This window comes from Episyrphus balteatus, chromosome 4 (genome assembly GCF_945859705.1).
Source record: "Episyrphus balteatus chromosome 4, idEpiBalt1.1, whole genome shotgun sequence".
NCBI classification, from domain to species: Eukaryota; Metazoa; Arthropoda; class Insecta; order Diptera; family Syrphidae; genus Episyrphus; species Episyrphus balteatus.
Genome location: NC_079137.1, coordinates 17,646,003 through 17,670,371, shown reverse-complemented (window position 1 = coordinate 17,670,371; position 24,369 = coordinate 17,646,003). Strand labels below are relative to the sequence as shown.

At 35.1% G+C, this 24,369-nt stretch overlaps 1 protein-coding gene across 2 annotated transcripts; it reads left to right on the top strand.

Annotated features, from left to right (window-relative positions):
- Positions 1-205: 205 nt before the first annotated feature.
- Positions 206-23,697, top strand: LOC129920286 (cytochrome P450 4d2-like). Of its 2 annotated transcripts, none has more exons than XM_056001613.1 (5): positions 206-430; positions 21,870-22,048; positions 22,117-22,573; positions 22,640-23,199; positions 23,261-23,697. In XM_056001613.1, the coding sequence occupies exons 2-5, from the start codon at positions 21,895-21,897 to the stop codon at positions 23,593-23,595; spliced, it is 1,506 nt and encodes a 501-aa protein (XP_055857588.1). In that variant the 5' UTR covers positions 206-430; positions 21,870-21,894; the 3' UTR covers positions 23,596-23,697. The 2 variants fall into 2 exon arrangements, with proteins under 2 accessions (XP_055857588.1, XP_055857589.1); XM_056001614.1 differs by lacking the exon at positions 206-430 and adding an exon at positions 501-727.
- The last annotated feature ends 672 nt before the right edge of the window (positions 23,698-24,369 follow it).

The window sequence follows — 24,369 nt, the reverse complement described above, 5'->3', positions numbered from 1 at the left end:
TAAAGTAATAGATAGTTCTAGCGTACTATCTTGTTTTTTTTTTTTTAATCACTGCATATGACCTGCAAACTAAAATAATATAAAGTCGTTTATTTTTTTATTCAAATAATATTATTTTTTATTGCCATGCATGCAAGATAATTACAATTAGTCAGTATCTCATTTAAAAGCTTTAAAAAGTTATCCCCTGGCAATTCTATTTCGCTATTGTATATCGCAGTTCTAAATAGTTTAGTAAACAAGTGCTTGTAGGAAACTAATCCAATATAAAATAATAATACTTTACAACTACAAAAGAATAAAAAAAGCAATATAAATAAACAAAGTTTTCAAGTAAATGTTTTAAAATAGTCGCAGATAAGAACATCATCAACAAAGTACAATTTTGTTTTGTTTCTTTTGGTTTGACAAATCAATATATTTTTGAATTGTAAGTCGAGTTTATAAGTAAATGCATTTTCCAGCACGTTTTGTTCGGATAAGTATTAATTTGATTATACAATACATTATTTATAATTAATGGTTACCTAAGTAACCACAGTGTTTCGGTTGAAAGCATCTTTTAAGTTCATCAAGAATAGAATCAAATACATTGGGGCAATGCAAAACAAATCAGCTGTGGTCTGGCCAGTCTTATCAATATACATAAATGTAGTTATTTTTGGATAGGAAAGCTTTTAAGAGTAAAATAGTAAACAATTGAACTTTTTTATCAGCTGGCAGCTGGGTAAGTGCTAAAAGTCCTGTCTTTAAAACATTACAGGGATGATACACAAATTATTTTATTTCATTTATTTTAACTAAAATATTAATTTTTGAGGAATAATAAGCAGTACCTCGGACCGGAAAGGTATTATTTTAGTTGAATGCAGGTACATACTTTTATTCACACCTAGTTCGCAGCTGAAGCGAAAATTTCCGACCAGAAAAAAGTTAACGGAAATATAACAAAAAATACTATCGAAAACTCTGACAAAATACAAAAAACAATGAAAATTTAATTTAGGGCCAATGGCTTTTATGCAAAAAGAATAAGTTCAAGCTCTATCTCACTTTTCAGTATCGAGAAAATGAGATAGATCTCAAGGAAATGTACTAAAAAGTGAGATAAGAGCTAAAGCTCAATTTTATTGCATACGACCCAATTTTGTAATAGTCAGAAAAACCTTAGACAGAGCTTATTCTTAGGAATAAAAGTTTTTTTAATATTTACATTTTTTCCCTCTGATAGTCTAACTGACAATTGAAAAATCAGGGCTTAAACAAAAATGAACATTCGAAAAGCATTTTTTGTTTAATCGAATAAATCAAATTTTAAAAGTAAAAACGAATTACAGCACACTTTTACGATCATACGTTAACGTTTTGACTATTTCTGTCTCTATTTATTATTAGAAAACGATAGGGACACATAGCAAACATTCGTTAACGAACGTATGCAGTAATTCGAGCCCTGCTTTTTTCTGTTCTGTTTTAGAAAATTTTAAGTATCAAAATTATGCTTTCCGAAACTCTTTATTTATTTATTCTACAATAATAAACAGATTCGAAAATATTGATTTTGAGTCCTTGAAATGCTTTTTAAACTTACTAAACTCTTGTAGCAAGTATTTGAACAAAAAAATCAGCTTATTGTTTTTTTTTTTTTGTATTCTTCATATATAACACCGGCACACAAAAAAAAAAAAGTGTCATGAACCAGAAACCAGACCTATCTTTCTATATGTTTTTGGGCACGCTGAATCCGAATTTGAAGTCCGTTTGGCCCCATCACCCTCCAGTTTTGAGCTGTGAGTGCATTTTGTTTGAATTTTTATGACTTTTTTGGAGTTTTTTTGCATTTTTCTCAAAACTGAAGGGTGACCGGGCAAAACGGACTTGAAAATCGGATTCAGCGGTCCCAAAAACATATAGAAAGATAGGTCTGCTTCCTGGTACATGAAACTTTTTTTTTTGTGTGCCGGGTATGACAGCGACATGTCGCGACAGTGCTAGCACACAAAAAAAAAAGTTGTATGAACCAGAAACCAGACCTATCTTTCTATATGTTTTTGGGACCGCTGAATCCGAATTTCAAGTCCGTTTTGCCCGGTCACCCTCCAGTTTTAAGAAAAGTGTAAAAAAGACCCCAAAAACTACCTTTTTTTGAGTTTTTTGCATATTACTCAAAACTGGAGGGTGACAGTGCCAAACGGACTTGAAATTCGGATTCAGCGGTCCCAAAAACATATAGAAAGATAGGTCTGGTTTCTGGTTCATGACACCTTTTTTTTTTGTGTGCCGGTGTAATTATTATTTTTGACGGAATAAATAGCAGCCACTGCAAGTATGTAAACATACTGTAACGATGAATTACTGAACTACTTTTAAGATAAAAGTCTGAACACACTACCTACTACTGCAAAGGTAGAAATGTGAACGGACCTTTAATAATCAAGAAACTACCTACCCTCTGAACACATCCCAAAATATCCAACTAGACTGGAAGTATGAAGCGCCCCCTCTTGAAAAGGAAGTTTCGAGAAGCAAAGACGAGAACCTTCGAAGACATTCTCGAATCTCGAAATTCCGGTATAAAAGGGCAGCGTAGACACCGACCGGACACAGTTTAATCTTGAAAGTGAAGGAGTACAGTCAGTGCCGGTTTAAGCACTACCGGCGCCCCTGGGCAAGATTGCAAGTAGCGCCTCTAAAAAAAAATCATTTTAAAACGAAAACCCAAAAATTCCGAAAACCCAGAACCCCGAAAACCCAAAATCCAGAATGGGATCCCGAAAATTTTTTCGGGATTTCGGTTTCGAAAACAATCCTTAGTGTGTAATTAAGGTGTTAACACGTACAAAGCAATATAAGTGTATGATTCCGTTAATATCTCTTTTTTACATGATTTAAATTCCATCTATTTTCGGGATTTTGGGTTTTCGGGTTTTGTTTTTTCGGGATTTTGGGTTTTCGGGATTCTGGGTTTTCGGGATTTTAGGTTTTCGGAGTTTTATGTTTTCTTGTTTTTGAGTTTTCGGGATTTAGGGTTTTCTGGATTTTGGGCTTTCTGGATTTTGGATTTCGGGATTCTGTCCGTCTCCCTTCTGTTTTTTATTCATTATTACAGTCTGGATATTTCCATATCCGGAAAAATAAAGAAACACACTCCCTCTCTATATTACCAGCTATGATTTAGTAATTTATATATAGGGGCGCCTTTGCAAAAATTGCCTTGTTCTTTAAAGATGAACGAAGATTTTGGACACCATTGTCCTTCCGGAAGCCAAACAAATTAACCCGAAATTGGGGGCGCCTTCATTCTTTAAAAAGTTTAGGACAAAAAATACGAGCGCCGCACAGTGTGGCCGATGGTAGGAAAAGTTGGCAAAAATTATTTTTCTTCGTTTCTAAGTTTGTTATGGGTAAAAATACTATATTAAAGCACAAAACTGAGACAACTTTTGTGATTCTATGAAGAATTATCAAAAACGCACATTATGAGGACATAAGTATCTGGTTACCTTTAACTTTGAAGTTGTTTGAAAAAGAAAATTGTTATTTATTTGTTCAATACTTAGATTTTACTGTTTTTTTTTTTTTTTTAAATAAGATTATTCTTAAAAATAGATTTTAGACCTGACTCAACGGTTTAGTTATAACAAAATCTTCTTAATGAAAAAATACACTGGTCAACAAAATTCAACTTTTTTTGTTCGAAGAACCAAAACATACTTTACTGACAGATTTAGGGATGCTGAACTCGAATCCACGAAAGAAATATTCTATTAGCTTCCGTTTTTTGGAATATTACCGTTATAAAATGCAAAAAAACACGTTATTTTGAATGTTTATGAGGTTATGGTCAAAAAGTGTGGTAATTTCTTTAAGCATAGTTTGACGCGGTCATCTTCTTCAGAGAACCGTTTCAAATTTTCCGATCTTTTTTCATGTATGAGATATCTCAAGCTGCGCCTGCGTCTCCATTGTGTAGATCAACACTATTTCCTTAAATTTTTAGCCACAATGCTAACCGTACACAATTTCAGTTTTGGCTAACAGAATAATTCTGACAATGGATACGAGTTCAGTATTTCTAACACCTTCAGAAAAGTAAAATTCTGTTGAACTGTATTGTCAGTACTTCCGGAATCTGAGAAATATATACAAAAAAATCGTTATTTTTAGATAACTTCACATAGTGTTTACTCAAAAAGGGGCAAACATGGGCACCACTTTTTTAATTGACACGAAAGACGACACTCTCAACAATAAAGGGACACCAAAAACAAAGCGCCACTTCACACCTTTGTGAACTTTTTCTTAACCAGTTTGTATGACGCACACAAAAAACGAATGATTTTAAAGACACCGAATTCGAATAATTTTTTCAAACAAACTAGACACTCATAATTCAAAAGAGGAATGAGAATCGAAAGCTTCCCTTTTGCTTGTAATTCCATATTTATTTCAAATTTTTATCTTTTGATTTAACGAAATAGCACTTAAAACTTGAAACACAGACGGGAGCTAGAAAAAGGTAAATAACGAATAATTTCGTCAATGGCGACATTTTAAAGTGTAGTTACTCATCGCGTTAGACTTAAACCGTGGAATAAAAACCGGTTTTGTGTAGCTTATTAATCCCTTTATTAAAGTAAATTTGCATTTGGCAGTTCGGTACAATTTGAAAATAGCTATTTTTGCCAGCTTTTGATACCATTGGCCACACTGTGCGCCGCCGCACTGTTGTCCAAAATGACTTATCTCGTTGCAAAAATCATAACTTTTGAACGGATTGAGGTAGCGGTACAGTTTTTTTTTTAATTTGAAGGAAATTTCCAGGGCTGTTACACCAATGAATTTCAAGAAAATTGTTTTACAGGGTGTTTAGGAATCATCGGCCGAAAACCGATTTTCTTTAAAAAAAAATATTTAAATTAAAATTGGTATGCCATTTTGTAGAAATCACTAATTCACATCTAAAAAAAGTTCAGATTACACTTTTTCATGATATTACGATTATAGAGAATGCCAACAAAGTTGGTCCCGGAAGTCCGTCTGTCTGTCTGTCTGTATAAGGATCTACAGCCTAAACGGATGGACCGATTGACTTCAAATTTGGTATGTAGCATTTTTTGGAGACCCTCCAGAGGGGTTTTTGGAATTAATTTTTTTGGGCCAAAAATAACGGTACTTGTCATACACCAATTTCAGTAAAGCTGTAATTGCTCAAAAACGGCTCCAACGATTTTGTTTAAAAAATTCAAATGTAAGTTTGAAAACAAGGTCTATCTTCTAATGAAAAAAAATTTTTTGGAAAATCATTATTAACGGTACCTGCCATAGAACGGTTTTTTTTAAATCCGATATTCTCCGAAACGGCTTATTCGATTTCAACGAAACTTTTTTTGAAGAAGCACTTATATAACTCAAATATAGGCCAAAAATAAAATTTCAAATAAAATAATTTTTGGATTTTTAAAAAAATTTTGAAATTTTTTTTTGAAAAATAAAATTTTCGAAAACGGGACATTGTATTTTTTTGAAATTTTGTTTTTAGATGTGGATTAGTGATTTCTACAAAATGGCATACCAATTTTAATTTAAACATTTTTTTTAAAGAAAATCTGTTCCTTCTGCCTTCATTTTTTTTCAAAGTACAAAATCTCGGCAGTGCGCAAGCATGCGCAGCTAAATATTTTTATTTTGGATCAACAATTGATTGGTACACATACCCTATTCGGCTTAATGCATGGAACCGAATGGATTTTTTACGGTACCTGCCATAAAACCGTTTTTTTTCAAATCCGATATTCTCCGAAACGGCTTATTCGATTTCAACGAAAATTTTTGTGAAGAAGCACTTATATAACTCAATTATAAGCCAAAAATAAAATTTAAAAAAAAATAAATTTTGGATTTTTAAAAAAATTTTGAAATTTTTTTTTGAAAATTAAAATTTTCGAAAACGGGACATTGTATTTTTTTGAAATTTTGTTTTTAAATGTGGATTAGTGATTTCTACAAAATGGCATACCAATTTTAACTAAAACTTTTTTTTTAAAGAAAATCTGTTTTTGGCCGATGATTCCGAAACACCCTGTGAAATAATTTTATTGAAATTCATTGGTATAACAGCCCTAGAAATGTCCTTCAAATAAAAAAAAAAATTGTACCGCTATCTCAATCCGTTCAAAAGTTATGATTTTTGCAACGAGATAAGTCATTTTGGACAACCGTGCGCCGTTGAAAAAGTAAAATAGAAAAAAAATTGGGTCGCCTTTGTGAAAGTAAAAATAAATAAAACATCGATTGGAAAGATTTTGTTATTTATATAACTCTTGTAAAACTTCGGGGCTCCTGCGGCGCCCCTCAATTCTTGCGCCCTTGGGCGGCGGCCCAGGCTGCCCTCCCCCTAAAACCGGCCCTGAGTACAGTACAAAGTGAAATAAAGTGTTGCGAATTGTTAGTAGTAAATAAAGTGATTTAAAAGTGTGTTTGTTTGAGCGAATAATAAAAGTAAATTGAGTTGAAATAAAGTGTGTTCTTATTTGAACGGAAATATAAGTGGAAATTAAATAAGTTTTATTGTGAACCCGGAATAAAACATTGCATTGGTGTCAGAAAAGTGGAATAAAACTTATTTATTTGTACGAATCAGATAATTTCGCGAATAAAATAAAAAGTGCGCGGGTGTTTTAACAATAAACAAAGTGTAAAACATTTTGAAATAAGTAAAAGTGCTCGCGTTTTGCAAAGTTAAAATGGGTAAAACACTAAATCAGTTAAGTTTGACTGAGCTGAAGGCGGAATTAACTAATCGAGGTCTTTCTACTGCTGGATCGAAAAATGATCTCATTATTCGTCTACAGGATTATTTAACCCAGAAAAACGAAGATTTGGATACATTTCAATTCGAAGTTGAAATGATAGAAGAACGAGTAAGTACTAGTTCCGATATGTCATCCATGATGGCTGTTCTCCTTGCAAAATTTGAAGAACAGAAAGATCAAATGGAACAACAACGTAAAGAACAAAAGGATGAACAGAAGAATCTTCTCGAACAAATAGAGACACAACGCAAAGAACAGAGAGAACAAATGGAACAACAACGCACAGTGCAAAAGAATTTTCTAGATGAACAGAAAAACCTCATCGAAGGTAAGCTTGATGCTATCGAAAACAAGTTCGTTGCTCTTGATGCTTCCATCAAAGGTGTTGAAAAACAATCTCAAGAAAAGTTCGAGAAAGTTGAAGAAAAACTCGAGAAAGTAGAAATAAAATTCGATGAAAATTGAAAGGAATGGAAGTTAAAATGCAAAGTTTTACCGAAGAACTTGACAAGGTTCGAAAAAGTAAGGTGCGAGAAAGTTCTGGTGAGTATTTAAAGAAGAAAGAAATGCATCCACCAACCTTTGATGGACAAAGTTCTTGGTCGATCTACAAGAAACAGTTTGAGGCAGCTGCCACAACAAATGGCTGGGATGACGAAGACAAATGTATAGCGCTGACTCTTGCTCTTAGAGGTCCTGCTGCTGAGTTGTTACAAACTTTACCACCAGAAAAGAATGGTAACTTTAACGCTCTTGTCCAGGTCATTGAAAAGCGCTTTGGAGATGGCCATATGCAGGAGGTCTTCCTCGTCCAACTCAATACAAGAGTCCAGAAAAGAGGAGAAACTCTGCAACAACTTCAAGTTGATATTGAAAGGTTAGCTCATCTTGCATATCCGACAGCAGGAGACGACATTATAAATCAGTTTGCGACAGAAGCCTTTGTTCGTGCTGTATCTGATATAAATCTTCAGCGAGCGATACGAACAGCTGGAAAACGTTCCCTTCCTGAAGCATTAGCGTTCGCACTAACTATGGAAGCAGCAGAACAGGCTTCTCAAGGCGTTCATCGGGTAAGAGAAGTTGCAGTGGAGGAATGCTCTTGTCAAAAACTCGCATTCCAAAGAAACCAGCGAGACGGAGCTGCTCGATGCTGGAACTGTAACAAGAACAAGACAGGACATCTCCAGCGGCAGTGCAGATTGCCACCAAGAAGAACTGCTTGCGAACACTGTGGAAACAGGAATATTGCCCAACAACAGGTAAGCGATACAACCAACACTCATGCTCAGCTTGCTTCCCATTCGGGAAACGAGTAAGAACCAACTTCGAGGGGCAGAAGCTGGTTTCTGTTATCGATGGCCCCAGAACCACAATTCAAGTCTCACAGACTAAACGAGACAACAAAAGTCTGACAGTAGAGGCAATCATAAACAGCAAACAACACGTGGCTACAATTGACACCGGTGCCACCGCCTCTATTGTACGAAGAGACTTGGTAAAGATGACATGGCTACATAACACCAACAGCTACGGTCTGAAGACCGCCACAGGAGAAGCAGCAAGAGTGTACGGAGAAGTTCGTCTTGAGATCCGTTTGGCAGAACTAAAGTTTTCCCATGTGTTTTTGGTGGCAGATATATGTGATAAGTGCATCATTGGAATCGACTTCATGAAGGAGCATGGAATCATCTTGGATATCGGTTATCAAGTCCTGAAATACAGAAACGTAGAGATTCCAATGGTCTTTGGCAACGAAAACTCAACAACAATTAGAACTGTCATCAAAGAAGACATGTGCCTGCCTCCTTCTTCAGAAGTTTTTGTGTGGACCAAGTTAAAGGGGAACTTTGGAAGCCATCGATACCTCATGGTTGAACCAGAAGTTGAGCAAAGTTCCCAAAACATCATCATCGGGAAGACTCTTGTGGCACCAAAGAACAACATGGTACCTGTACGGATACTTAACATCAAACCGTACCCAATCAAGCTTAAGAAAGGAGAAGTTGTTGGGCAATGTGAATCTGTGGCCGCAATAACTAAGATCAACGAGGTGGACACACAGATGACTATGAACTCGGAGAAACTAAAGACTCAAATTCTCAAATCAGACAACTTGAGTCAACATCAGCTTAATGTTGCGGGAAGGCTTCTTCACGAATATGCTGATATCTTCTCTTCACCCAGCGGGCAATACGGCCGAACACAACTGGTGCAGCATCGAATCGATACAGGAGATGCTAGGCCGATTCGTCAACCAGCAAGACGTCTCCCCTTGGCCAAACAAGGTGAAGTTGAAGAAATGATATCGACAATGAAGAAAGATGGGCTGATCTAAAATTCCAAAAGCCCTTGGGCATCACCGGTAGTTCTCGTCAAAAAGAAAGATGGAAGCACTCGATTTTGTGTCGACTACCGCAGGCTGAATGATGTGACGAAGAAAGACAGCTACCCACTGCCAAGAATCAGCGATACTCTAGATGCAATGGAAGGAGCACAATGGTTTTCGACTTTGGACTTGAAGAGTGGCTACTGGCAGGTAGAAATCCATCCAGAAGATCGGGAAAAGACGGCTTTCTCCACAGGAAATGGTCTGTGGCAGTTTAATGTCATGCCGTTTGGGCTATGTAATGCCCCAGCTACTTTTGAGCGCTTAATGGAGTGCGTTTTAAATGGATTAACCTGGAAATCTTGCCTAGTCTATTTGGATGATGTCATCGTTTACGGGAAAACATTTGATGACCATTGTGAAAACCTAAAGGCTGTATTCCAAAGGCTACGAGAAGCACATCTTAAGTTTAATCCAAAGAAATATGCACTTTTCAAGACCAAGGTTAAATATTTGGGGCATATCATCTCATCCCAAGGAGTGAAGACTGATCCTGAAAAAGTTGACACTGTGAAGAACTGGCCAACCCCTCAGGACAAGCATCAACTTCGGAGTTTCCTCGGTCTGGCAACGTACTATCGACGATTTGTGAAGGATTTTGCGAGAATCGCCAAAAGCTTGCACCAACTTACGGAGAAGGGTAAACCCTTTAAATGGTCAGGTGAGTGTGAGAAAAGCTTTCAGGAACTGAAGCTGCGGTTATGTGAAGCTCCTGTGCTGGCCTATCCGACTCCAGGCAAACAGTTCATCATTGACGCAGATGCAAGTAATGTTGGAGTTGGTGCTGTTTTATCGCAAGTTCATGACGGAGAAGAAAAGGTCGTTGCCTATTTCAGCAAGGTACTCTCGAAACAAGAAAGAAACTATTGCGTGACCAGAAGGGAACTTCTAGCTCTAGTATTGGCAACAAAGCACTTCCATAAGTACATCTATGGACAGAAGTTCCTTCTTCGCACAGATCATGGTGCACTAAATTGGCTTTTGAACTTCAAAAATCCAGAGGGTCAAGTAGCAAGATGGATCGAGATACTTCAGACGTATCAATGTCAGATTCAACATCGAAGAGGAAAGCTGCATCCAAATGCAGACGCATTATCTCGGCGCCCGTGCAAGCAAGACTGCAAGCATTGCACACGACTAGAAGAAAAGGAAGTTGTCGCTGTTAGAAGAACGAGAGCTGATCCCATTTGCGGCTGGAGTAATGAAGAACTCAGAATGGCCCAACAGGAAGATTCGGACATCGAACCCATCCTTGCATGGAAGGAACATCAAGAGAAACCAGAATGGGCCGACATCTCCGACCGAAGCCCCAATCTAAAAGCATATTGGGCACAATGAGACTCACTTCATGTGCAAGAAGGGCTACTCAGGCGTAAGTGGGAATCCGCAGATGGTAAATCCTATGTAATGCAGCTAGTCGTACCTCAGTCAAAGGTAAATGATGTTCTCCGAGAGATACACGGTGGAACTTCTGGAGGCCATTTAGACATCAACAAGACGCTGGAAAAGCTACGACAGCAATTCTACTGGTTACGTATGAGAGAAGACGTTGAAAAGTGGTGCCGAAAATGTGATACTTGTGCCGCTAGCAAAGGACCAGCTAGAAAAATCCAAAGCAAGATGCAGCAGTACAATGTGGGTGCACCTTTTGAGAGAATTGCAGACGTAGCAGGTCCTTTTCCCGAAACCAACAACGGAAATCGATACATCCTTGTAGTGATGGACTACTTCAGCAAATGGCCTGAGGCATTTGCCATTCCAAACCAGGAAACCAAAACAGTTGTGGATAAGATTGTCTTTCATTGGGTGAGCAGGTTCGGAGTACCCATGGAACTTCATTCCGAACAAGGAAGGAACTTCGAATCTAAGATCTTTCAAGAGGTTTGCTCACTCCTTGGCATCAAGAAGACGCGAACAACACCGCTTCATCCACAATCTGATGGGATGGTTGAGCGATTTAACAGGACACTTAAGGAACACCTGTCAAAAGTAGTCAATGATAATCAACGAGACTGGGACCGACATATTCCATTATTCTTGATGGCTTATAGAAGTGCAACACATAGTTCTACCGGACATACACCATCGGAAGTCCTATTTGGCTCAACAATACGCCTGCCAAGTGAGATAAAATTTGGAAGTGTTCTAAACGAGCCACATGAAATGGATGAGTACGTAGATAAACTGAAAGGAACACTGGCTGACATTCACCAACGGACAAGGACAAATATAAAAGCGTCTAGTGACAGGATGCAAACAAGATATGACGCACGAGCGACAGCAACAGGGTTTCAAGAAGGAGAACTTGTGTGGTTTTACAATCCCCACCGACAAAAGGGACTATCACGGAAGCTACAACAAAACTGGGAAGGCCCTTACACAGTAATAACCAGAATTAACGACGTGGTTTACCGTATACAAAGAGGGGTAAGAGGCAAACTAAAGGTGGTTCATTGTGACCGTTTACATCGTTATAATGGTGAAAGAAGCAATGGAGTTGTTCGGGACGAACAATCCTAAGAGGGGGGCAATGTAACGATGAATTACTGAACTACTTTTAAGATAAAAGTCTGAACACACTACCTACTACTGCAAAGGTAGAAATGTGAACGGACCTTTAATAATCAAGAAACTACCTACCCTCTGAACACATCCCAAAATATCCAACTAGACTGGAAGTATGAAGCGCCCCCTCTTGGAAAGGAAGTTTCGAGAAGCAAAGACGAGAACCTTCGAAGACATTCTCGAATCTCGAAATTCCGGTATAAAAGGGCAGCGTAGACACCGACCGGACACAGTTTAATCTTGAAAGTGGAGGAGTACAGTACAAAGTGAAATAAAGTGTTGCGAATTGTTAGTAGTAAATAAAGTGATCTAAAAGTGTGTTTGTTTGAGCGAATAATAAAAGTAAATTGAGTTGAAATAAAGTGTGTTCTTATTTGAACGGAAATATAAGTGGAAATTAAATAAGTTTTATTGTGAACCCGGAATAAAACATTGCAATACGAAAAAACTGACACTTAATAGGGGTATTCACGTTAACGCGGAAAACCCATAGAAAATGTAGAAACCGTAGATTTTTCAATCGGTAGAAATGAGCTGTCAAAATTTGTATTGGAAAAATATTCTGCAAATCATACAATTTTATCTCACAAATTTGAAGCAGAGACCGTAGAAAAAAATCTGATAGACTTTGGGTGTGTTCAATCACCTATCGGATAGGCTATCTGGGTTACCCGTATCTGGAATAATCTTTTTGAACGCGAATTATGTCTTATCATTCAGATAACCACAAATAAAATATGTTAATACTGAAAAATAGAATATAATTTTATCTGCGCAAATTACATTTTTTTTTATTGTTGCATAGTATTTGCAAAATTAGCTTGACTTTATTTTTTTAATTGAACAAATTTTATAAGTTCAATTTGACGTTTAACAAACAGCTGTTTGTTTCCCTTGTTTACGCATTTATTTTCTGGTGGGGTGTTCATTTAAACTTTTTGCGGAATTTTCTATTTTTCTGCAAAGTAGAAAATTTTCTCGTTACGTGAATACCCTTAATGTAAAATAATCAGGGCCCGCGCCTAACATCTTTCTAATCACTTTCCTACTTTCGTATGTATATGCAAACGAATTGTTGCTATGCCTAAGAGTAGTAAAAATGCTAAGTCTATTCATTTGCATGTTGATAAGCTAAGAAAACCTGCAATTGGGTGAAGCTGATCATGTGGGTGAGGTAGCGCAGTGCGTAGTGTCTTGCTTCTGAACTCGCTTGGTCTAGGTTCAATACTCAAGTGTGACGGAAGAAGTTTTTCAAATCAAATGAAATAAATTGCACGACTGGGGTCGCACGTACTTGCTCTTATGCTTAATGTAACTATAATGTTAAAGCTTTTTATTCAAAAAATTTAAAATTTGATATTTTGAAGAAATTTCATAAGTAGTATAAAAAAATTAAATCTGTTTTTATAATTAATTAAACTCCGTTTTAAATTATCTTAAAAAAAAAAAACAAATATGCCATTTAATTTCTCGTATAAAAAGGTATTTTTAGAAAAAAATTTTCGAAAATTGTAGGAGCCGTTTTTTAAAAAAATAGTTTTTTATATATAAAAATTTTTTAACATTTTTCAAAAAAAAAGTTGGTATGCCATATTGAAAAATAATTAATTTACACATAAAAACTAAATTCCAAAATTTTTCATTGATCCGTTTTCAAAAAATTGATTTTTCAAAAAAAAATTTTGAAATATTTTTTAAAAAACCAAAAATGCGTTTTTTGAAAATTTTCTAAAATTTTAATATTATCTTTACTTACACACTTTTGTATAAAAATTTTCATTTAAATCGGGTTAATGTTGTACGAGATATTCAGAAACGAAAAAAACCGTTCTATGACAGGTACCGTTAATAACGGTACAAAAAATATTTTTTATATTTAAAAAGTTGGCTCTTATGTGTAGTACTACACACAAAAATTTTAATCAAAATCGTTAGAGCCGTTTTTGAAAAAAATTAACTTTTCTATTTCCGTTATATGGCAGGTACCGTTAGTTTTGGTCATAAAAAAAAATTTCAATTTCCCCTCTAGGGAATCACCAAAAACTGCTAACTACCAAGTTTGAAGAAAATCACTTCACTCGTTTAGGCTGCAGCTCCAGATAGAGACAGACACACAGACAGACAGACAGACAGACAGACAGACAGACAGACAGAATTGCCGGACCCACTTTTTTGGCATTCTCCATCATCGTAATGTCATGTAAAATTGTTATCTCGAGTTCGATTTTTTTTACGAATCCTAAACTTGCCCTATAGTACCTATATCGCAAGTAAAAATTACTAGACAAAGCACCACATACAAAATGGAATAAAGGCATCCGTGAAACAGTACTGTAACTCTAGCCATTAAACACTTGGTGGTAGCACCTTCAAGATGTTGTTGTTGTTCAAAGATTATAATGAAATTGACGGAATAAATAGCAGCCACTGCAAGTATGCAAACATACGAAAAAACTGACAATTATTATTTTTATTTTATGTACATATTTATTTTAAAAAAGAAACGTACGTTGAGCTGCCCCACGGGTGTGCATGTGTATTTATATTTACTCTTTTTTGCGAAATGTAATAAAATTTGGCACACTGAAAAAAATGTCCAAGTTTAATTTTACAAAATGGCAACAAGAATAAGAATTTCAATTGAATTTTCTTTTTTTAAATCAATAGTTAAAATTTTAACTAAATAATAATATAGGGGCATTTCACGTGAAACCAGCAGCGAAAAATGTCGTGGGTCGTCAAATTTGTTCATATTTGGTATATGTATTCCTCAATTGATTTAAAAAATACATCTGGAAGGATTTTGAATTTTAAGCCCTGATAGCGGAGTTATGGGCTTCTAAAGTTTTGGAAAACTGTGGGAAGAGTTTATTTGAAAAATTTATATAAATTAAACGAAGGGGTAACAAAATTATTTTAATGATGGATTATATGCAAAATTAGACGTGCTTTTCAAATATGAAATCTAAACCGGAAATAAATTTATTTTTTCGATAGAAAACCGGAAGTTGGCACTTCAAATCCAAATTTAAGAAACTTCGACCATTTCGATATTTTTTTAAATAGTCTTAAAATAAAGCTTATACAATTTAAAAACTACATGCCAAATTTCAGAGTGGGATCTCAAGTCGTTTAGAAGATACATAGGTTTTAGTGAGGAGTCTTCGTGCATGTAAAACCGGAAGTACCCTGGGTACTAATTTTGCATATAATCCATCATTAAAATAATTTTGTAACCCCTTCGTTTAATTTATATAAATTTTTCAAATAAACTCTTCCCACAGTTTTCCAAAACTTTAGAAGCCCATAACTCCGCTATCAGGGCTTAAAATTCAAAATCCTTCCAGATGTATTTTTTAAATCGATTGAGGAATACATATACCAAATATGAACAAATTTGACGACCCACGACATTTTTCGCTGCTGGTTTCACGTGAAATGCCCCATAGTCAAATAAGGTGAAAAAAGGGGTAAACCTCGGAATGAATGCTCAATATTTCAAGTTCAAAGCTCGAAATGTAGATTTTCAAAATCAACAATAATAAACGATGGTATTATATACACATATGATACATGATTTCAAGGTATTTTTGAATGCTGATTCTAGAATCAAGGGAATCTGACCATAGCCGTATTTAGGGGGGGGGGGGGTTTGGGTGTTTAACCCCCCCCCCCCCGAAATTTTTTTTCAGAAAATCAAAAGATACCTATATTATAAACATATACAAGTCTAATATATGCAGCACTAAATGATTTGTTTTTGTATTTTAGTGATTTGATTACCTATATGAAAATCTCCCTTAAAATCACTACCAATTTTGCATCGTTGCAGAAGCTGTCGATGAAGTTTGTATAAAGGAAAACAAAAATTGTTTGGTCCATTACAAAGAGTTTTTATCTCTTTGACCATTTCCTTAAGCACTACGTTAACACCTTAAAATGATCTTTTAAGAACCCTTTAAATACCACAAGTACTTATGCAGGGTTTTTGGTGCCGGGACTAAACTATGCTTTTTCAAAGGGTTTCGGTGGCCGAACTCGAATCCAAAGACGGACTTATTCGATCACATCTCGTTTTTGAAATATTACCCTTAAATCTATTGAAATCTTTCAGACATCTTTTCTACTGTCCGAGATATCTTCAGTTGCTTATTACCCACTTTTGTTCTATGTTAACCTTAAATCCAGTATGTAAGCTAAAATAAATGTATCGATTTATTCAGAGACTGTAGTACCTACCAACGCTATTAAATAACCTCGAAAACTGGTAAAAAGCGGGATTTTCGATTTTCTAACGGGAATATTTCAAAAACGCGATGTGATAGAATTTTTCTAAGTTCAGATTCGAGCTCAGCACATAAAAAACCTTTAGAAAAGTATATCTTGGTTTCTGTAACAAAAACCTTGTTGGCCATACTCAAAATAAAAAAATGCGATTATACTTTTGCAATGGAAGAAAAACTTGTTTTTATTTCTAAAAATTATAAGAGAAAGTAACGGGACATTTTGTTTTTCTTAATATTCTTGTTTTTTGATCCCCTTTAATAAAAAAATAGTAGGGTGTCGCTGCAATACTCGGTTTTATATAAATAGCATTTTTATATGGTGCGATTATACTTTTGCAAAGCACTGTATTTACAACATTTCGTTATTCTTTTGTTTCAAATTATAAAATTAAACAATTTCAGTTTATTGTTAAATTTCAAAGTGAAGTGAAGTACAGAAACCACGGTATACTATTCTATAGGTTTTTTGTGTGCTGAGCTCGAAACCGAAGTCAGAAAAATTCGATCACATCACGTTTTTGAGATATTCATGTTAGAAAATCGAAAATGCCGCTTTTTACCAGTTTTCAGGGTTATTTTTTAGCGTTTACTTATTTTTTTTAAATTGAATTTTTCTGACTTCGGATTCGAGCTCAGCCTATAGAAAATTATACCCTGGTTTCTGTAACAAAAACCTTGTTGACCAGTGTAATTAGCTCATGTGAAACAACTTGGATTATTTAAAATTTTGGTTTTTAAGTATTGCTAATTTCATTTATCAATTTCATTTTTCAATGTTTTATATATTAAATTGTACGAAATAATTTTTTTTATAAAGCCTTAGAATGGTTAAAATTTGTTTCTTAAAAAAAATTTTCTTGCTCGCTAACGCTCGCAATTTATATCAACCAACTTATCACTCTTTGTACCTACAAAACTAGAGATGCCGCTGAATATTCGGCCATTTTTAAATTCCTTTACCGTAAGCAGGGTTTTTTTAACTTTTAACTACGAATTCCTCTCCTAAAAAATACTTAAAAAGGATATTGGCAAATTTTTCGCTTCTACACAGTTCAAATGACTATTTGATTTAGCGGGATTTAGAATCGACTGCAGTTACATGTAGTTGATACAAAGTATTGTGATTTCTAAAAAAAAAATTTGTTTGGTCTGAGCTAACCCCCCCCCCCCCCCCCCCTAAATGAAATCCTAGCTACGGCTATGAATCTGACGTCTCTGAAAAAAGTTATACCTGTTTTTCATCTGTCAACCCATTTTATTATAACAGTTGCAAACTTACTGTTAGATATAGTAATTTGTATTGAATATAAATTACTTGTTGTAAACTACTTGTATATAAAATTTTCTAGTTGTCATTGAAAATTGCTTTCAAAACATAAATAATTTAATTTTAATTTTTCATGAGTTCAAATCTAAAAGCCGTGTAGATTATATCGCCAAATACTATTTTTTCATTTCTCATTAATAAATATATTATTTCATACCATTGTTAGAATTGGGTTTTATTTTGCACAAACTCTCAGGTTATGGCCCCAGAACAATTCTGAATAAAAATTCATCAAATCGGGTTATAAGTAGGTAAATAATATTTTTTTTAATAATTTGAAAAATAAAAATGGCTGACGGTGAAAAGATTACATTCCCGAAGTTCAATGGAACAAATTTTAGTCAATGGAAATTTCGACTAGATTTGCTTTTGGAAGAAAAATCATTGAAGGAATTCGTGGAAGGGGATTTGACCTCAGAAGCTGATGAAGGCATAGACCAAAAGGAAAAAGACATTTTGTTGGTCAAAGATGCAAAATGCAGAAGCTTGATTGCACAAACAATTAATGATGAGCAGCTTACTTATATTATGGATAAGAAAAATGCAAAAGAAATGTATGACGGTCTTTTGAGTATGTTTCAGCGGCGAAGCATTACTAGCCAATTGGTGTTACGCAAACAACTAACTTTAATGAAGTTTGATGGCATTGACATGCAAAAACATTTTGCAAGATTCGACAGCATAGTTCGTGATTTGCGTTTGGCTGGAGCCAAACCGGAGGAGCAAGACCTAATCGTCAGTTTTTTTCTCACACTTAACGAGAAATATGATGCTCTTATCGAATCTCTAAATGGAATGGACGAATCAAAATTGACATTGGACTATGCAAAAAGTCGGTTGTTGGATAGGTTTGCTAAACAAAACGATGGTAGGTCAGCTAAGACAAATGACGCATATGCTATGCAAGCCAAAAATCCAAATATAGTGTGCTTCAAGTGTGGCAAAAAAGGACACATTAAATCCAAATGCAGGTCCAAAGGTAAAAGTTCGAAAGCATTTTCTTCAAAGGCTGAGTCTGGGTCTTTGGATTCAAGAGAAAATAATTCGAATGATTCATCAATTTTGTGTGCCATAAGGGATGATGAAAGTGAGGTGCTCATATCACAGACTAGTGGCGAGGCATGTCCTATCAAGAATGACCAGAAACAGGTACTAGCAGCAAATAGAAAAGAGACAATGGAAATCAAATTTACACTAGATTCTGGAGCTACAGATGACTTGGTAAATGATAAAAAGTTTCTTAGAAATCTCGTTGACATTGAAGAGATGAACATTTCTGTTGCGAAGAAGAATGAGAAAATCACAGCAAGACAACAAGGTGATATTTTTATTAAAACGTTTTACAACGGTGATTCTTCAGTCAAGAAAATTCCGAATGTGTTGTATGTTCGTGATTTAAAATGCAATCTTTTGTCCATCCGAAAACTTACGAAAAGAGGCTACACAATTGTATTCGAAGGTGATTATGCGTACGCTTCGAAAAATGGTGTAACACAATTTGTGGCGCATGCTAGTGGACAATTATATGAGGTAACATTTCATGTCGAACAAGATTCATTTGCTGGTGTAGCAGGTGAAGATGATTTGAAGAGCGTTTCTCAAGATCTATGGCATTTTCGACTGAGCCATTTAAATGTCTTCGATATGAAGAAACTAATAAACAGTTCTATGGTTGATGGAATTGAAAAGCTCAAAATAAATACTGATGACAAATTCTGTGAATCTTGTGTTTTAAGCAAGCAAACACGAATACCATTTGACAATCGGGGTATCGAACGATCAAGAAGAGTACTAGAACTAATACACACCGACGTATGTGGACCCATTTCAAAACCAGCATACGAAGGATCGTTGTATTTTGTAACTTTTACTGATGATTACACAAGAGCATCGATGATTTATTTCATGAAGCATAAGAGTGAGGTGTTCCGTAAGTTTAAAGAATATGTCGAAATGGCGGAAACAATGCACAATATCAAGGTTTCAAAAGTTCGTGCGGACAATGGTGGCGAATAAGTTGCCAAAGACTTCAAGAATTACTGCAAGTCGAAAGGGATTCAGATAGCATACACAGTCCCTTACAATCCTGGAATGAATGGTATCGCTGAACGCTTGAATCGAAATCTCCAAGAAAAAGCACTCGCAATGTTGACAGCAAGTGGGTTGGATCGAAAGTTTTGGAATGAAGCGATTCTTGCGTCGAATTATATCAAAAATCGATGTCCAACAAGTGCATGCGGCAAACAATTCGACAAGACACCAGCTGAACTGTGGTATAATAAACGACCGAGCATTTCAAATTTACGGATCTTTGGTTCAATCTGTTATAATCATATTCCATCCGAAAGGCGAAAGAAATTAGAACCCAAAGCGAAGAAATGTATTATGATGGGTTATGCTTCGAATAATTCATATCGGCTGTGGGATATTGACAACAACAAATTAATCAGAAAGAGAGAAAAATCAATGAGTTTTCGAATTCAGAGGCGGTAATTCAATTTGACAACGACTGTAACGAACAATCATCATCCCAAAGTAAAAGAAACAAAATTGAAGTTGTTGAAGTTGAAGAAGTTGTCGATACCAATGAAGACGAAGATATTGAAGAAGACTTTACAAGTTGCGGCAGTGATGAAATCCACATTGGTAACATCGAACCACCGGTACGAAGAAGTGGACGAGAGCGTAGGCAACCTGATCGATTGAATTTACTTGCAAATTCACTGGATATCGATGAAAATTTTGCTTTATCTGCTGAAGGTTACGTTGAAAACGATCCAACATCAATTCAAGAAGCCCAAAAACGTGATGATTGGCATGAGTGGAAAGCAGCAATTGAATGGGAGTATGAATCTTTACTTAAAAATAATACTTGGACGCTATGTGATTTGCCGAAAAATCGTAAAGCTATTTCAAACAAATGGGTTTTTAAACTTAATCATAAAGCTAATGGGGAAGTTGACAAATATAAAGCTAGGTTGGTTGCTAAAGGGTGCTCACAGAAAGAAGGTTTCGATTACAAAAAAACGTACGCACCAGTGGCTAAGCTACCAACTTTGCGGGACTTTGAATTTAAAACTTGAATATCGCAAAAGTCTCAAAGCTGATACATTGACCGGGTATGCTGATTCTGATTGGGCCGGAGATAAAAACGATTGCAAATCAACATCAGGCTTCATTTTTAAACTCTTTGGTAATACGGTGACTTGGTCAACACACAAACAAGGTACGATAAGTCAATCGTCTACAAAAGCCGAATATGCAGCACTCGTTGAAGCAATGAATGAGGCTGAATGGATTAAACAACTACTTCGTGAATTGGGTATCGAACCAAATGACCCAACAATCATTTATGAAGATACCTAATCAATCATGTATTAACGCAGCAGAAAAACCAAAGAATCATAAGCGATTGAAACATATAGCAGTAAAATTCCATGTGGTTCGAGATACAATTGAGAAGGGGTTTGTCAAGCTGAAATATATCCCAACGGATGAACAAGCTGCAGATATAATGACCAAAGGACTTGGTCGAATTCAGTTCGAAAAGTTACGAACGTATTTAAATGTATGTTAAATTTTTGTTTTTATCGATGTTTATGAATTTTTATTTTTTTAATTTCTTAAATATTAATAGATACAGTAATTTATATTCATATAAAATTAAGAGGCGGTGTTAGATATAATAATTTGTATTGAATATAAATTACTTGTTGTAAACTACTTGTATATAAAATTTTCTAGTTGTCATTGAAAATTGCTTTCAAAACATAAATAATTTAATTTTAATTTTTCATGAGTTCAAATCTAAAAGCCGTGTAGATTATATCGCCAAATACTATTTTTTCATTTCTCATTAATAAATATATTATTTCATACCATTGTTAGAATTGGGTTTTATTTACCACAAACTCTCACTTACTACCGAAAACCCCTTAAAAGTTATAGTAGAAAAACCAAATTTTGCTTGAAGGTTTTCATATCGATTTATCATTAAGAATCAAAACAATGCAATGAAGAAAAACATTCATCTATGAAAAAATGGTATTTTTTGAGAAAAAGGCTAATAGGCTAATTTTTTTGTTTCTATCTTTGTTTGGATACTCTATGACTTATGTCAATAATCTAACAAAATCTCATGTCCGCATATAATAAAATTTCCAAAATTGGTATATGAGAGGTACCGTTCATTTTGGTGCAAAAAATTTATTGCAAAACTCTTTTGTTGAGTCTCCAAAAAACGCTACAAACCAAGTTTGGAGTAAATCGACCCTTCCGTTAAGGCTGTAGTTCCTTTAACAGACAGACAGAGGGACTTGCGGGACCCATTTGAAACGCCAGCCGTTTAAAAAAATCCGATAGAGAGATGTTGGGTCGTTTTAAACTTGCTATAGTCGCCTCCTATAGAAAGTTTAAAACCCCCCAACAGCTGGGGGAATTATCTTTCCTGAAATATTATTCCTTAAAATCAAATGTTTACTTTTTAGCTCATCGATCTAATGAAAGTTGAGTATGTTAGTTGGATTATTGCTGATTATAACATTTCTTTGCCTAGTTGATTACTGGGCAAAGAAATCTAGAAATGAGATGATGAAAAACATACCAACTGTGAGGAACTTGCCTATTATTGGAGCAGTTTCAGAGCTAGCTTCTTTCAATGCAGAAAGTAAGTTCTGTTTTATGAACAAATAAAATTTACATTAACATGTGTATTCTTGATCAATTTCTATGTAGATCTTGCTTGGAAGTTTAAATCTTTTCGTGAAAAATATGGGAAAGCTTATAAGTCTTGGGTTGCCCACGTCCTCGTTCTTAATACTTCAGATCCAAAGCATGTTGAGGCGATTCTAAATAGCTCCAAGCATATTAGCAAAAACAGCTTGTATTTAATGCTAAGGGAGTGGCTGGGTCAAGGTTTGCTTCTTAGCGATGGATCAAAATGGCAACATAGACGGAAGATTATAACTCCGACGTTTCATTTCAAAATTTTGGAAGAATTCGTCGACGTATTTGATCAACAGAGCTCAGTTTTGGTTGAAAAATTAAAGCCTAAATCTGATGGATCAACTGTTATTGACATATATCCACTAGTTTGTTTAATGGCATTGGATATCATTGCAGAAACAGCTATGGGAACACAAATCCAAGCTCAAAAAGATGAAAATTCGAGATATGTAAAAGCAGTTAACGAGTAAGTTACATAATATACAAAAAAAAAATTAACAAAAAAAAATGTTTTGTCATCTCTTATCTTAAGTGTCACTGACATCCTAGCATTGAGATTTATGAAACCCCATCTTGCACTAAAAAAAATATTTAAATTATTCAAACCAAAACTCTTTAACAAACAATTGGAAGGTGTTCTCTATATGCATCTTTTTACAAATCGAATAATCGAGGATCGGCGTAAAGCTTTAAATATATCGAAAAGTCAACAAAATACTATCAATGTGGATAATCAAGGTATAAAGAAAAGGATGGCTTTACTAGACGTACTCCTTCAATCTACTACTTCAAATGGAGAGCCCTTGAGCGACGATGATATTCGAGAAGAAGTAGACACATTTATGTTCGAAGGACATGATACTACAACTTCAGCTATTTCCTTTACATTAAGAGCAATTGCATGTCATCCAGAAGTTCAGGAAAAGCTTTTCAAAGAAATCAGAGAATTGTTTGGAGATGATTTGGATGAGCCGATAAGGTATCGGAATATTCATGAATTGAAATACATGAGCTGTGTTATAAAGGAATCATTAAGGTTGTTTCCTCCTATTCCAGCTATCGGAAGGTTTATTAGAGAAGATTTCGAATTGTGTACGTTAACTGTTTTAATGAATGATTTATTAATTTATGAAACAAATATTTATTTTCACAGATAATTGTACCATTCCGGCGGGTACAAATGTTATCCTTATTCTTTGGGAAATCTTAAGGGATCCTGATATTTATGAAGATCCTATGGCATTTAGACCAGAGCGTCATCTAGAAGTCAACCCAAAATCGAATAGTTTTAGTTATATTCCATTTAGTGCTGGCCCGAGAAATTGTATTGGACAAAAATTTGCATTGCTGGAAATGAAATGTGTACTTACTAAGATATTGAGGCATTTTGAACTGCTTCCACTAGGTGAAGATGTTCATCCATCTATTAAGATAGTATTAAGATCTAAAACAGGAGTGAACTTGGGTTTAAGGTCAAGAGTGTACTAAAATGTGACGTTGTTAATTTTTTGTTTAATATATTTTTTTTTTTTTCATATGTTCATGCAAGGTGGTAAGTTGGAATAAATGAATGAAAAACTATTTTGTGTTATCAACTAAAATGATTGTTCTTTTTTTTGACGATTGTCATCATCTAAGGCTACATAATGCCGGGTGGTTGCCTGGTTGGTGTTAAAATTCTTGAACCGAAAATTATTATTCAGAAATAATCCCAAGTAGTACGGGTATCGAGTATATAAAATGAGTTCAAAAATCGTTTTCAGAAGCAGATAGAACGCTGATGTTATGATTTCGATGTCGAGCGTTGATGTCACGTTCACACTATAGACCGAGAGCCAACGACATAATGAATCAAGTCATCTAAAGAATGTTGTGAGGCATATCATTAGAAAGGTCTTGGGGAGTAAAGCACGAATCGTGAAGTCTGGCAGCATTTTGGTGTGACCAACATGTGTTAAATTCGATCCAAAGGTGTGACAAAAATGAAAGAAGTCAAGTCATCTAAAGAATTTTGTGACGTATATCAGAAGAAAGCCCTTGACAAGAATCATTAAGTCTGGCAGCATTTTGGTGTGACCAACATGGGTTAAATTCGACCCAAAGTGTAAAAAAATGAAAAAAGTCAACCTGGTTGGGTAATTTTGTAAATTTAATTCCTAACCGAAAGTAATTTGCATAGTATTTTTTTTGAAGAAATTTGTCACATAATATTCCCAAAAATGTGAGCGCAAAAAGTCAGGCCAAATTTCTTTGACAAACACC

Coding starts and splice junctions, on each gene's coding strand:
- LOC129920286 (XM_056001613.1), top strand. CDS start 21,895: ATGTTAGTTGGATTATTGCTGATTATAACATTTCTTTGCCTAGTTGAT. Junction 22,049..22,116: donor AGCTTCTTTCAATGCAGAAA/GTAAGTTCTGTT, acceptor ATTTCTATGTAG/ATCTTGCTTGGAAGTTTAAA. Junction 23,200..23,260: donor TAGAGAAGATTTCGAATTGT/GTACGTTAACTG, acceptor TTATTTTCACAG/ATAATTGTACCATTCCGGCG.